General features: G+C 48.8%; 1 protein-coding gene across 15 annotated transcripts in view; it reads left to right on the top strand.

Annotated features, from left to right (window-relative positions):
* Window positions 1-14,639, top strand: part of LOC111842111 (ephrin type-A receptor 5) — a 110,024-nt gene that overhangs the window by 49,508 nt on the left and 45,877 nt on the right. For 10 of the 15 annotated variants that reach the window (XM_072714323.1, XM_072714317.1, XM_072714316.1 and 7 more), the window contains one exon: window positions 11,214-11,278. Coding sequence is in view for 11 of the 15 variants with exons in the window: in XM_072714317.1 (XP_072570418.1) it covers window positions 11,214-11,278 (65 nt within the window). In the remaining 4 variants the exon portion in view is untranslated. Of the gene's footprint in view, window positions 1-2,625; window positions 7,160-11,213; window positions 11,279-14,639 lie in introns of all 15 variants that reach the window. The other 5 variants (XM_072714322.1, XM_072714321.1, XM_072714318.1 and 2 more) reach the window with 3 other exon arrangements.

Raw genomic sequence — 14,639 nt, 5'->3', positions numbered from 1 at the left:
ACACTAACGGGCATGTGGAAACCTGTAGAAGCGTGACAATGTGGCAAACGCACATCCGTGCTGCAGTCCCGAAGTGCCGTCCACAGTTCTTTTAATGGAAATCCAGAATTTCAAACCCAGGATGAATGCGACCTGCGACGGGACTATGGCCCGGTTGTCATGTTGGCTAATAGCTGTGGCAGGAGCCGCCCGCGGAGGGGAGGGTGATGAGAGCGCAGGGGGGTGTTTAGCATGCTGGGGGGTGTTTAGCATGCAGGGGGCATCAGCGGGCCACTTTCCCCACCGAGCCTGAGAGATCTGCCATCGATCCAGCTCAATTGGGTTCCAGTGGCCCCTCCCGCCAGCATCCGACGAGGAAGAACCGGCTTGCAGAGCTCTCTGTTTAACATAAGTATACTAATACCGCACACGGCAATTTCAGGGGGCCGGTCTGGATGGGCTGCCGGCCCCTCAGGGGCCCCTCTGAAAGCCCGCGAAATCGGCGTGGAAAGCTGTGGCCGTCAAGATAATTTAAACCCCTGGTTCAGATTGACACATGCAATGATGGCCGCCCACACTGTTAGGCATGAATACCCCAGGATGCAGGAGAAACACACAAAAAAATGACAGAATTAGAGAATACATCAGAACTCTCTTTTGCCTATTAAACCCCCATTCGCCATCACAGACGTTGGACAGGTTTTAAGAACTGATTTTAAGTTGTTTTGCATTCCCCTTCTCTGCAAGGTATCCCAGGATATGCCCCTAAAATATTCCATGTTATGTAACAATATGTCTTTATTCCGGTCATTACCATAATTTTTTTCTCCAAACAGAATTTAAAAACTCAGCATTAAATGTAAAACCAAAAAAATGGAGCCAAACCTGGGGATTTTACTGCAGGGCTTTGAAATTCGTCCTGTGAGAATGACTATAAATGTTTAATATGTCCCTGCACCTTTGCATGGTAAAATCTCCTACAAGCCTCCATGTGTTTTACGATGATGGGGAAATGTGTTATTATTTTTCTCCCATAATCGCCCAGCTGGTCATGTCTTGTCCAAGCGGCAGGTGAGAGCGCCCCCTGGTGAGCGTGTTGCGCGTTCCCGCTGCATGAAACGCCCTTTTGTAAACGGTCCCAAGTGGCCTCCTCCCTCACCTGAGCCACCTTTGTCTGGTGCCTTTATCCAGCCTTGTTTCGGATGAATTTCCACCTCTTAAGCGAAGGCGATTCGCTGTGTTCACCTGAGACCCACATGGTGACTGTGGCAGCTCAGAGGCGTGAGCTGAAATCAGGGTGAAAGGAAGTAAGTGGGGCTGCTGCGTGATGTTAATCAGCGTCACTGATCGCGATGCGCATCTGTGCACATCAGCAGCCAAGCAAAGCCAAGTGCATGCGAGTGGAGAGCTTTGTGTTTCAAAGGATGTCTGGTGTGATTTTCTGCTGTACTGGAGAACCCCAGCTGCATAGACAGGTGATGCTGTGATGTCTGTGTGCAGATTAACCCGAAATGAGGACATGTCCCGTCCCCCTCTGCTATGCACAGCCCTGCCTACCTCTTCCCTGTTGCCCGTTTCTTGGTGTGACTGAGTGAAACTATTCCCGACTTGAGAATGCGGTCAGCGTTTTGGCCCCGAGCCGCAGCCCCATGACTTGGTGCCCCCTCACCTGTACGGAAAGCTCTCCCACACGTGTAGCAGCCACGTCTAGCGAAATCACATCTAAAGTGCAGCGCCCAGACGGCCTTCCGGAATGATCCGTGGCTGCTGGAGAAGCGCTGCGGCTCTGACGCCACACAACCCCCGGTAACAGACGGCCCCACCATTTTAACGCGGTCGTCACTCCCGCTGTGTTAAAGGGATTTGCGCCATGGACAGATGGGCTCGATAAAGGATGAGTGAACCTGTCTTTTTAAATATGCGGTTAAAGGGACGGCTCAATCGCGGCCGGTCCCTGTGCAGCTCTGCTGGCGGGGGGGGGGGGAGGTGTAATCTGGCCCAGGCTTGGAACTTGTTCAAGCCTCGCTTTCGCTCCACCGCACGAACATAATTGGTGTTATATTAGCTGCCCATGAACAGCACAGACACACCGAGGAAGGATGGCAGGTGAGGAGTGGGCTGTCGCCTTTGTGGTGGTCTTTGAGGTTCAGCTAGAGCAAAAGAAGACCTCAAGCCATGTGGAGTAGACCACCAAGTGAGGAACGCTGAAGTTCGTAGAGGATGACCACACCCAGTGTGCAGTCTGGCATGCTTATGGTCACAGAGGTTTGGTTTTACAGGCATCTGAGTAACTCTGAGCTCTAGGCTTCCTGAAGGTCGCATGTCACAAACGTGTTACTGAGGTTTGGTACCCGACATCGATGTATTTGTACAGTCAGTTTTCATAAAGATTCACACCTGAACATGGAGTAGCATCTGTTGCCATTTTCCATGTACCTGGTGTGTTTTAGAGATGAAGCAGGTGTGGAGGTCGGCTGCGTGGGGGCCAGCTTCACCGTCTGCAATATCAGCCCAGCTTCACCGTCTGCAATATCAGCCCAGCTTCACCGTCTGCAATATCAGCCAGCTTCACCGTCTGCAATATCAGCATGCTTTCTGCGTCTCAGTCCTATTCCAATCCACCCTTCTCTCCCGCTTGTCTGCCAGTGCCACAAAATTGAAGAAAAGGACTTCTCTGCAGATGAACAGTGAGACATTCATGCAGAAGATCCCTTCCCTAGCCTGACGTGACGTCCAGGGGCCTGGATTCTGGCTGTGGTATAGCCAATGCTGGTGGCTTACACAGCCAGCCCACGCTGGGCTTGGAATCACACCGGATTCAAATGAATTCCAGCCTCAAGAGCATGGAGTAGATGAAATCACTCACGTACGGTACCATGGGAACCAGAGCTCATTTTGCACACGCCTTCTCTTTAGATGTGTTGTTCCGACCTCTTGTACTGGGCTTGAAACTGGGTTTGGTTATGAGCTAAAATATTTAAATCCCATAAATATTTACCCGACAGGCAGGACACTTTTCTTGGGCATTGTTTCACACTGTTTAATTTCCTCCTCGGGAGCCCAGTCTTCATGGCTTGCAAAATTAGAACAATATTTGACCTTATCTCCATGGTAGCGGCTCACCCCTCATTCTGATTCAGGCCACGTTACATTTTCCAAGCCTTATACCCGGGACTCCTGTTGACAAGTCCAAAAACAATACGTCATAAATATTTATGGCTGGAAAGGGCAGCGCGCGGCTATGCTACGTGCTAATTAACGGCCCTTTCGCTGACCTACGACCTGCTGCATTTGTTTTACCAGGACAAAGAGCTTGGCTGATTCCCACTTACTTCTAAATTTCCGGAGGTGTCTCGGTAATATTTACGGCACACGCCGTGCCGGGAGCTCGGTGGCAAGAGGGACTGTGTCACATGGTTAGTGGGTAATTATTGTTTCTGAATGATGGCACATTAATGTTGAATTACCCATTGCTTGAGCTGGTGAAGTGAGCACACTTACCTGTTAACTTAAGAGGTAACTTCTTTCATTAGGCTACACCCCATGGGTAAAAGGGCAATATTAATGTAGTCAACGGTTTACCTGCTTCATATGCCATGTAATACATGTAAACCACTCAACACGGCATAGTTGGGGGGAAACCTTTTTTGTCAATAACTAGAACTATTGTTCAGTAATTGATGACCACTCCACCCGCAGACGGCGCGCCATTTAAGGAACTAAATGTGTGGCCCTTTGAATGGCACTTCATATGAATGATTCAGCACTATAACTGACCCCACCCATCGATCTGGGAAGACGCTATCCCTGTTTCACCTCCAGTACTCCCTCAACCTGCTTCCTCTCAATCCTCCTCTGCCTGGAGTCATATCAGGGCCCCTCTGTTGGGCCCTAGCAGTGCCTGGCGGTGCCACAAAAGCCTGCTGGCAGCCCTCTGGTAGATCTCGTACCCATAGCAGGCCAGAGGTCATTCTCTGCCTCCCGGAGTAACGCCACCAGCCAAATGCTGCTCCCTCTTTGCACCACAGGGTCCGACCCAACCGACCAAAACCCAGGGGGCCTGTCGCTTGGCCTGAATCATTCTAACCAAATATGGGCAGTATAAATAGTCATCCCAAGGTTTTACTTGACCGCTGGGGTTCGTCCACATTGCCTGGGGAAGGAGTGCTGCTCTGTGCATGGCAGGCGGGCGTGGGAAGCTCCAAAATAAAGAGGATAAAGGGATGTGTAGAAAAGAGTACAGCACCGGGATGAAGCCTGGGCTATCAGGAAGAGGCAGGAAAAGGTCACTCCTACCACGATTAGCCTAATTAGTGTAGCCTCTCTGATCAGAGCCTTATAATCCAGCACGCCAGACATGCCGTGTCAGTGTGGGATCAACGTGGAAGCGAGCTGATAGCGGAACTGCGGCACGGCCATTCAGTTAGAAGGCGGCCACCTTGACCTTATGGAGGCACACATGCTGTCCAGTCAGCACTGGGGATTTATTTTGCCTGTTTCAGTATCTGGTCATGTGTCTTAATAATTTATCAAGCTGTGTTTGGGGGCTGCCACCGTCTGGAAGCACCACCGTCAAGCTCTCTGATGGCTCCATCCTGTTTGTCCTGGATGGACTAATTCATTTCTTATTAATAATGATTTAGGCGAAAAATGCCCTCACAAGCACAGAACCTGCCCCTGGAACCGATTTAAGGTGGATAAAATCAGAATGCAGATTTGGACCGGCAGTCATCCAGGGGGTGGTGAGGAACGTGAGACACCTTCGGTTACCTCGGGCAGCGAGCGGCCCGGTTACGGTGACAGTGTGGTGATGCGTACATCCCGCCGCGGCTGCTTCTGCGATTACGTGCCGCTACTCTCATCCCTGCCATCTTCCCCGAGATGCAGCAGGCCAGTCAAACGCCGTTTGTGGTCCTGGCGTGACCCTGCAAATATCACGCGGCCGCTTGTTTGTTCAGGATGCATTTCGCCAGCCTCAGGCATGGGCTCCTGTCCATTTTTAGAGCTTTTTTTGGGCTTTTTAAATAAGGGTAGGGAGGCCTTCTTCAGCCAGCATTGCGCCACCCGCAGCATGTGGTGCTCAGTGACAGCTGGTCTATCATCTTTGGCGCTGGGAACACCAGGGGGGCGGTCAGCCGTTCCCTCGGACAGCACGGCTCTTGAAGGGCTCAGGGTCCCCGGCGGGCTGCTGAGAATCAGCCTGACTGATGTGGAGATGGCGCAGCGGCTCTTTCCAGCTTGCCTGTGGCTCCTGTTTCCACCAGCCGGCCTCTGAAGCTGTAAAGAATGTTGGGGGGGGGGGTCTGTTTTGGGTATTTACATGTAGCTCAGAGGCTAATCTCTTGAAATCCTGGAACCTCAAAGACAGACAGTGGTCAGTTCACTTGTAAGCAGAAACTGCAGTCTTCCCCGCTTCTGACAGGGAAAGTGGGTCTTCAGTGAGGCCTCTGGGTTTGGGTCCCATGATGATATTATACTGGAGCCCACAGTCCACATCATCCAGAACTGAACTGAACATCCCGGTGCTGAACTTATGTTGGGTTCCTGCTGGATATCCTGAGCCAGGTCCTACAGGGGCAGCCCGAACATGCTAGCAAGTATATTTCACCAAGTGCTTCATTTGTTTTATTATTTTATGGTGGTTTTACCGAATCCCTCCGTGTTTTCCCACTCTGGGTTCAGCAGCAGCGAGCCCCAGTTGCTTCTCGACTCAGGATTGGCTGTAGGTCACACTTCTCATTTCCAGCTAAACTCACCCTTAAATAAAATCAGTTGTCATAATTAATGCTTTTCCTTCCAAGCAGTGCTCCCCGACCCTGATCTAATGGTACTGTTACTGTGCGCCAATTAGACGGCCTGCTTTTATACGGATCCTGTGTTTAGTAAAAGGCTCTCGCCTCGCAAGCACGGAACTAGCCACCTCAGATGGTGAGCCTGCATCTAATACGTTATTAGCGAAAGTATGCTGTGCTACTTTAATAATTACATCTATTAGCTAACGTGATTACCGCCTGGGGCTTTGACTGGGTAGCTAGCTAACTGGTCATAACTAGAGCTAACTATATTAACCAGGCAGGATAATGTTTTGCAGCTGTTTGCTTATCTGCTCCTCATAATATTTAACTAGAGCGCCACAGACATTTTAAACTGGGCACCTCTAGTTTCAGACATCTGTATCATCTTTGATGCCGTGTTCTGTCACAGGAAAGGTCCGCCCTTAAACAGATTGGATTCTCTGTGAACCATTCGTCCGTGATCAGAACTCGGCTGCTCCTCGACATACGGTGGATTAAACTTCCACAGCATCTGTCCATTTTGCAACCGCATATCCCATATGCGGTCACCAGCCTGGCAGCACTGGGCACTGGGCACAGGGCTGGGGTATGCCCTAGAAGGGATGCCAGCCCATCGCAGGGTACACACAGCCATTCATACTCTATGAGCAATTTACAGAAGCCGGTAAGTTCAACTGCATGTCTTTGTGCCATGAGAGTAGCTGAAGTGAAAACATGCAAACCGCTCATAGAGTGAAGACATCTGCTTCAGAACTAGAGCACGGGAATGATGATTATGGTCATAAAAGGAGCTGGTTTATTGTTTTACCGACTCCCTTATTATCTGCGAGTGTCATGTGAAGCCTCCTTTCCACAGGTTTAATATATTGGCTGTTTGAGATCTCCACACCAGTAGGGCCCCGAGAGTCACTCCTCCACTCCGGTGGAGAGGTGTGTACCTGAGAGTCTCTCCTCCCTCCTCCCATCCTCGCCGGTGGAGCAGTCTGTGTGGCTCTGAGTGGGAGTCACCCCTCCCTGTCTCGCCGGTGGAGCGCTGTGTGTCTGAGAGTCACTCCTCCCCTCCTCGCCAGTGGAGCGGCGCGGCGCGGAGGACGCAGCGCTTAGATGTGCGCCTCTTTTCCCCCGGCACCAAACAGCGGCACCCATGCCTCCGTATCCCACGCAGGGGATCGCGTCAGTACCGAGCTGAGCCAGCAGTAGCGAGAGCCGCTGCTGTCGCCGTGTTACAGTCCTAGTTGTTATTGCTGTTTTTTAAAGCACGTTTTTCCAGATCAGTATGTTTGCGCTGTGGAGTTGTACCCGACGCCCGGTCTCCTGCACTAAAGTGTGGGTCAGCCTCCTAACCCTCGCAGCGCTCCGGACATCCGCGATCCCGAATAATGAAGGTAAGAAGCACGTTACTTTAACGAAATCCCCATCGTTTGCAATTAACCCATTGTATTTAAAAACCGCTACCTGCCCATCTCTAATTATCCCTGCCTGTCCGTAAACGCAAAAACAGCATTAAAATGATACGCAACACGCGTTTCAGTGAGAGGCTAGTAAAATGCACGCAATTTATTTTAATAGTCAAATCGTGTATTTGGCTCAGTTGGCATTTACCGAGCTATCAGCAGATGCACTGAAGTATTGTACCTATTGCAATGCAAGACCATCGCGCAACTTCTGCAGGCGTGAATGTTTATCACAGACGTTCATATCTCGCTCTGTTATAAATACGCCGGCAGCTTGGAATTTGATCAGTTGCATGAGAGGTTGGTATTATTTAAAAACAAACGTATGGATTCATTTGACGTATTAGATGATTTTAAATAAGACAAAATGTGTCGTCCAGTCTGCAGACGCGGGCTCCAGCAGACCCTTGCAGCAAAAATATAAACACTAACCACACAAATAAAATGACTTATTGTACGCGAAGCGACACGTCCCTGTGTCACCATTGCTGTCACTGACTGTCAAATAGTTTTGCCGCGGTGTGTGTCTGGAACTGAACCCGTGTCATTTAAAATGAACCTTTTTGACGAATCCTTAACACTAATACAATAATATTTATAATAATAATAATGTCGATGATTAATTTGGACTGCGTAGCACGGAAGCGCCAGATCAGATTTTGCGCTTGAATTAAAATCTATAATTTAAAATCATTTGCCTCCCCCCCCCCCCCGCCGCCTCGACAATGCAACAGAATAACAGGATCCGTGCGCTGCAGGTCCGAAGCTGAAATGTACCCGAATGGCGGGGGAGATTTCTTCGGTTCGGGAAGTAATGGACCGTAAGATCAGATCCGGCAGGACCCGTAGGAGAGGTGCCGGGTACGGAGCCAACGCATGTCAGCCCACGGGCTCCTGCTATTGGTGTCCCGGGTCCGACAAAGTTTCGCATTGCAGATCGGCGCCAGTCCGTAGCGTACAGGTGTATGCCGAGGTCCAGTTCGGTGCAGGTGAACCGCACCGAGTGTCCTCACCTGGACAGTTCTGACATGCGTCTGCATCCCGAATGGTGTGCACGTATCATTGGTTTACTGTCACTTTACGTGTCTGGGAAGCCTCTCCGTTTTCTCGGTAACATCCGGTTTTATTAGGCCACGCACACTAAAAAACGAGTTATTGCTGTGTATTTAATTATTTTAACTTGCTATCAAAAATTGGGTTTTAATACATTTACATCACACACTTCAGCAAATTTTACCTGCATATGATCGACGTCGGATATTGGCATATAAGGGTACAAAACCATGTAATTGATCATTAAGCTAAATTAAATTAGACACTGGAAAGTACTAAACGTGGAGATATGTACTATGACTAAGGATTACGTATCAGATTAAGATTACTTTAGAACAAAGTAAAAATTGTAATCTATGGCCTGTATAAATGACGGTGTGCCCAATATATACAGCGTTTTAGATTACTGAACAGGCCGTCGAGTTTTTGTAGGCTAGTTAAACTCAGATCTTAAATGAAATGTCTAGGCTGTAGTGTCGGTCTTGAACGGTGTGATTTTCAGAATAATATCAATTGGATCCCATCGTATTTCGTGCTGGCCGGACCGATTTCACTACCGTTTCAGGTCTCCGTAAAGGCCGGTAGATTTGCGCGCCCTCGGCCCCTGTTAGATGAAAGAGATTTATTAACGCGGGATGAAATTGTCTCTGACACAGGACATTGTCGCTCCAGCGTCTTTTTCTCTATTATCTGAAAGGAGACCCGTTAAGGCTCCGAGCTGGCTTTTTGTATCCTGTCTGGATTTTTGCTTCCCTTGATCACTGTTGTATGGTATACTTCCCCCTTTCAATCCCAGTTGACCACCAAACAATTAATTTAGATAAACAGGAGTATTTAATTAAACAAATATTAATATGTCCAGTTAGCACAGACTGTGCAGGTATAAGACGTGTCTTTAGGCAGTTTGTAAATTGTGAAGGATTGTGCAGCATTACGTTTATTAAAAGTAACCGTTTTCCACATGTATCACTTTGGTCAAATTCGTTTAAAAAACCGAGAGACGTTAGTAATGTTATTAGGGTGAAATAGTCTGTTAATTTGAAGGGGAAACTACTACTGTATGCGCAAATTTTGTGTGTTATCGCTACATTAAAAGAAGAATGATTACTATGAAACTGGAGAATAATAATGTGACATTTGTTCAAACTGACCTTTTCCAAACATGCAAATTTATTAACAATAATATCATATTTTATATACAGCAACAACAAGAGCCTGGTTTATCTCGTAGAGAAGTCAGCAATTGATTGCAGCGTATCCTGCATATAATAATTCAGAAACCAATTAATGAGACCAATTTTGTTTGAAAAACAAAACCTTGTGTAACAAATAACCCAGTTTTGTAAATAGACCCTTTTTGTTACAGAGCATATATTAGTGATGACACATATTCTATACAAAATACATGTAAAATAACTAATAAACTAAAAAATAAAGACCCAGTGTGACTAGTGCTGTTTGACAGTCAAGAGGGCTGGAGCTGGGATTGCTTTGAGGACTTGAGATCAACATGGCTTCCATAGCTCCCTATGTCTTGTGTGTATTAATGAAGTTCAGCCATATTGTGGTAATTTAGGTAGGAGTTGCATCCTTAATAATGGGAGTTGGAGCCCCCCCCCCCCCCCCCCCCCCCTCCAAGGGCAGGGCCACCATCAGAGTAAAAGGCAGGATAATGGATGGTGGCTTTCCGTGGTGTGATGGGTGACGGATGAGTTATGTGATAATGACATTCTGAGATGTGCCCCTGGGAGGCCATTCGGGCCTGGGTTTAGCTACATGCCCTATCTGAACCCTCAGAACCCTAAAAGAGTAAAATGATCTCATAACAGTACCTAACCAAAGCCTCCCCCCTGGATGTGTTATAGTTTGCTACCTAAAGGGGATGTTTTCCACCGTGTAATGAGCTCCTCTTCCAGTCTGGTCTTGCCTGCCCGTCAGGGTAGAATAGCAGAGCCTTGTTTGTTACTCCGCTTCTTTTCAGATGCTTCCTGAATCTGTTTGCCTCTTTTATAAACACTCTCTGAGAGTGTTTTCCGTGTTAATACAACCCCCTTTCGCTGCTACTTTCAGAAGCCCAGAGCTCGCAGTAAACCCTGGCGTTTTTCTGCGATGGATTTCTCGAAGCTGTGTGATGTTGAATGGACATGGCGTGCGGGGCCGTTAAGTTGGGACACGTCCTGCATACATCATTGACCTTGGAGGGGCCTGTGCCTCTCTTACTAGCTTATCTTTGAATATAAAACTTAATTCCTCATATGTACAGCTCTATTGAACCATTTGGATTACTTGATTTGGAATAAAATGTTTATTCCTTTTAAGGTGTGTTTTTTAATGGACCAAGAACTAGCTTGTCAGCCGTTGGTACTGTAACAGGGTCAGCGGAGATTGTTGCAAATTCTTCAGATTGTGTGTCGTGCTGTTTGTTTTTGGAAGTTTGTTACGATGCATTGAGGTCCCCGTCGCGGTATATGACTGGTTGGACCGTAGGACACTAGATCGGGAGAGGTGTGATCTGCGATGTGGGTTTACCATCCGTCCCGCACGGCGTGACACTGAGCCTTGCGAGATCGGGCCGTTGTGATCCGAAACCGTCACGCCTCAGACCCAGGGCAGGAGCAAACGAGCGATACAAATCGGACACTGCTGTGTGGCTGGATTCACCACAGGCGCAGAGAATTACACTATAGCTAAAAGGCCCGGTGCTGTGTCCCTGTGGGATGTGACACTCGCGCATTATTCGCTCACTTTGAAATAACGATTTTGCGGATTTTATGCCCAGATGTCTCTAAACTCAAGCATGTCTAGTTTCTGATTTCTAAATCCACAGTATATGCACTGGGTTAAAAACCAGCTTCCCCACAGCTATGCCTCTAATGCTGCCTCTGCTGCCTGACTGCCTTTATTTATTCGTTATTTTAAATTTTTTTTGCAGTGAATTTACTGGACTCCCGATCTGTAGTGGATGACCTGGGGTGGATCGCCTATCCCAAGAACGGGGTAAGTCTCGTCACTCGAATCCAGCCGCGGTCTGCATAGGCACCGTCGAGATACATCTCAAGGTCTATGGCTCCCTGGGGCAAGTAAAAGAGAGATTTTAACGGGAAAAGAAATGTATAGATAATGGTTACAAGATCTCAGTGTTGCTCTTATGGCGTGTCAGTAGGGAGAGAAGCTTGTGTTGAAATTTCATGCAGGATTCCATCATCCTCATGATTCTGGGGTCATATCATAGTGCCTGAGAGAAGGAGAAGTCCTCTGGGTTATCCTGCGCCGGCAAAAAGCAGGCGAGGAACCCCCAGGATCCTGTAAGCCTTTTCTGTGCACACGGGAACGCCAGTGTTGAGGATGAGTGGGTAGCGGGTGGGGTCCTGACCTTCGTATGAAGCCTGCCTGGATACTGAGCCGTGATTGAACCGTGACGCCCGCTATCTCTCGCGGTAGACATTGACACACGCGGGTGAGGGTTTGCGAGAATATCCTCTGGCCCGGCTGGTCAAGGTGATCTTCTGATTATTTAGCTCAAATCCCCCCCTCAGGTTGCTGGTTTTCCGGATCATGAAACACGTCAGTTTGCGAAGGAGGATTCCGGGATCGGCAAAATCGCTGAGACTTGTTTTATGCCATGGCCAGAGAAGGACCGTAACCTAGTGACTGCAACCCAGCAGCAGATTAGCTAATCCTTCTGACCTTAAAAACAGTTAAATATCAATGAGGCTAAATCATCTGCAATTTAGTGCTGGAACCTATAAAGAGTCGTGGCTTCCAGTTTCTTTTCTTTTATTTTTATTTTTTACTTTTATTTGTCCTTATCTGGGGATCTAAATATCAGTATTTAAATACCACTTTTGTAAAAGACCCCCCCGACCTGCAATTTTAAATACCAGTTAAATTTTTTTGTAAAAGTCCCCCCTGCCCTCGATTCCCTACCCGGTTCCTCGTGGGCTGTCCTGTGTGGGTGGGGCTGGCGATAGATGTCGCCCACAATCCGCCGTCATGCAGCCGCTTCCTGATGCACAGATGAAACACCCACGGGTGATTGTTCCAGCCATGCTGCATTTCTGGGGTTCAGGCATGACACCCGATCCTGTCTCTAAAGTCTGCAGTACACGGCCAGACCTCCAGGTGGTATGGTGGCTACAGAGCCAGCACCTACGCATCTGTCGTATGTTTATGTCTTATTTACCTAATCACCGCATCTCTCCGTTATCGCTGTCCTTAAGTGCCGCCCTTCCTGCAGTTCACACCTGCCCTGGCTTGCGCTCGCGCCCCCTCCACCACGTTTCGCGAGGCTGGTCCCCCCCCCTCCCCCCCCCCTTTTGTTGGTCTTTGTGAGTCACTCATCAGATTTAATCACAGATTGGCTTTGGTGACACAACACTTGAGCACAGGCCTGGGGGAGCCAAGAGAGGGTGTTTTACAGCTCGGCAGTGACAAATAAACAAACAGAGAGGTCTGCCAGCGATGCCGACCCTGCCTCTCAGCATCCATCTTCTTTGGGTTGGATGTTAGGTGCACAGCATCACACGCGTTTTATAACGCAGGAACATCCGAGAATCCATGCGTAAGTATTTACGGGATGCAGACATCTATGTATGAATAAGGTGGATGCTCAAATGCTTCTAGATCATTTGTTAAGGGAGGGGGCCATGTGTCACCATGACCATCAACAACAGCCCATATATCCTGTAAGCCGCCGGGTCCTGGGGTTTACCGTGTACAGCCACCTGCCTGGGCCTTCCTCCCTGCCCCACCCCCATCCTGGGGGGGCTTTTATGAACATTTTACTGACACTTCTGCCCTGTGCAGCTGTAGAGTGTTTCATGTGCACAGCCTGCCTCTCTGTCTCAGCCTCTCGGTAAGAAGGAGCGGTGGACAGTTATCATGCAGTACCTTCATGGCCGTGTAATGCTCTTACCTGCTCGGCCCGCCTCTGATTAACGAATTTGTACCAGATTAAATTTATGAACAGTTAAACAAGCATGCCGGCTTTTTTTTGCACTGTAAAATCCATTTTATGCCCTGTTCCTGCTTTTACGGGAACGGAGCACATTAATAATGTCACTAACAGATGTTTCTGCCACCTTAAACCCAAAAGTCCACGACTCCAATGAACAAGCACAGATTTCTGCGATAATTTAAGGCAGATGCCTTTGTGTCAGAGATGCGTTCGTCTAAAAATGGAACAAAAAATCCATAAGGGTTCATTGACCAAATTTTCTCATTTAAGGTAATTAAGCAAGCAGACGCAGCAGCGGTTTGAAGTGGCTGGAGCAGGAAATGCTCCTGTGAAGCTGCTGTTGACAGATGTTTGCACAAATGACCAGATGTGTACAGCTGTGAACACCTTTTGCTCCTGCGTTTACCGTCAAGTGCTTATGGAGCTTTCGGGAGCGAGACTCTCTCCACGGAGTCAGGATAAACGGCCAGAGAATGAGCAAACACAAGGCTGATTCTGCAGGGTAACTGGCCACCTCTCATCTCCAGGAAGGCTGCAGGCCTGCGGCAGCGGAGAAACCCCTGGACCAGGCCCAGCTTTCACAAAGAGCCCCGCTGAGTTACAGCAGGATGGGGGGGGGGGGGGGGGGCTAAATCCAATCCCGGCTTTTAGGCTAGCTTCTGGCATCAGGGAATCTCTTCCCTGTTTTCCCCCCGGAAAGAACGGATCATCCTGCATCCGGTCCTCAGCTGGACCCCGGCTCTCCTGCCCCCCACCACCCCCCCCCCAACTCAGCCCATGGCTCCTGCACTTTGAGTTGGGGGGAGGCTGCCAGCTTTGAACTTGCCGCAATCGGGAGGCTGGGATTTGTTTTCTTTAGTACTGGGAGGCTGATTTCATTGCTTTGGGGTGGGGGGTGGGGGGGCTGGATGGGAGCCTCTTTAAAGTTGCCCCCCCCCACCCCTCAACTTGCTGGGTGCCACTGGAGGTCGACGGTGAGCCGGTGTCCAGGTGCAGTTTCTTTTCGGTAGTGAGCGCTGTGGTGACTCTTGAGCCGCGGTTTGGTGAGGATCCCCGGGGAGGCCTCTTTGCGGGTGGGGGTCGGCACGTTACCACACGCAGGGTGGGCTTACAGATCGCTGGGGGGCTGGTCGGTACACACGTCCTGAGGAAGTGAAATACAACCACTCCCTGTTTAGTGGCTACCGTGGTTTGCGGCCATTCGCAAATACGACGGTAATAAAAAATTCATTTTCCAACTAATGTGCTCATTTACGACCGAATTTCAAACACATGCTGGAAGGAAACAGATCTTTGAAGTACAATGTACAAACTGTCGTTCATGCAATTGAGTATGGACAGCTAAAGTAAAGTCTTAAGCATGGACCCAACCATTTGGCTTAACAACCTGGTTATAGGAAT

Source organism: Paramormyrops kingsleyae, chromosome 7, assembly GCF_048594095.1.
Source record: "Paramormyrops kingsleyae isolate MSU_618 chromosome 7, PKINGS_0.4, whole genome shotgun sequence".
NCBI lineage: Eukaryota > Metazoa > Chordata > Actinopteri > Osteoglossiformes > Mormyridae > Paramormyrops > Paramormyrops kingsleyae.
This window is presented reverse-complemented; position numbering and strand designations above follow the sequence as displayed.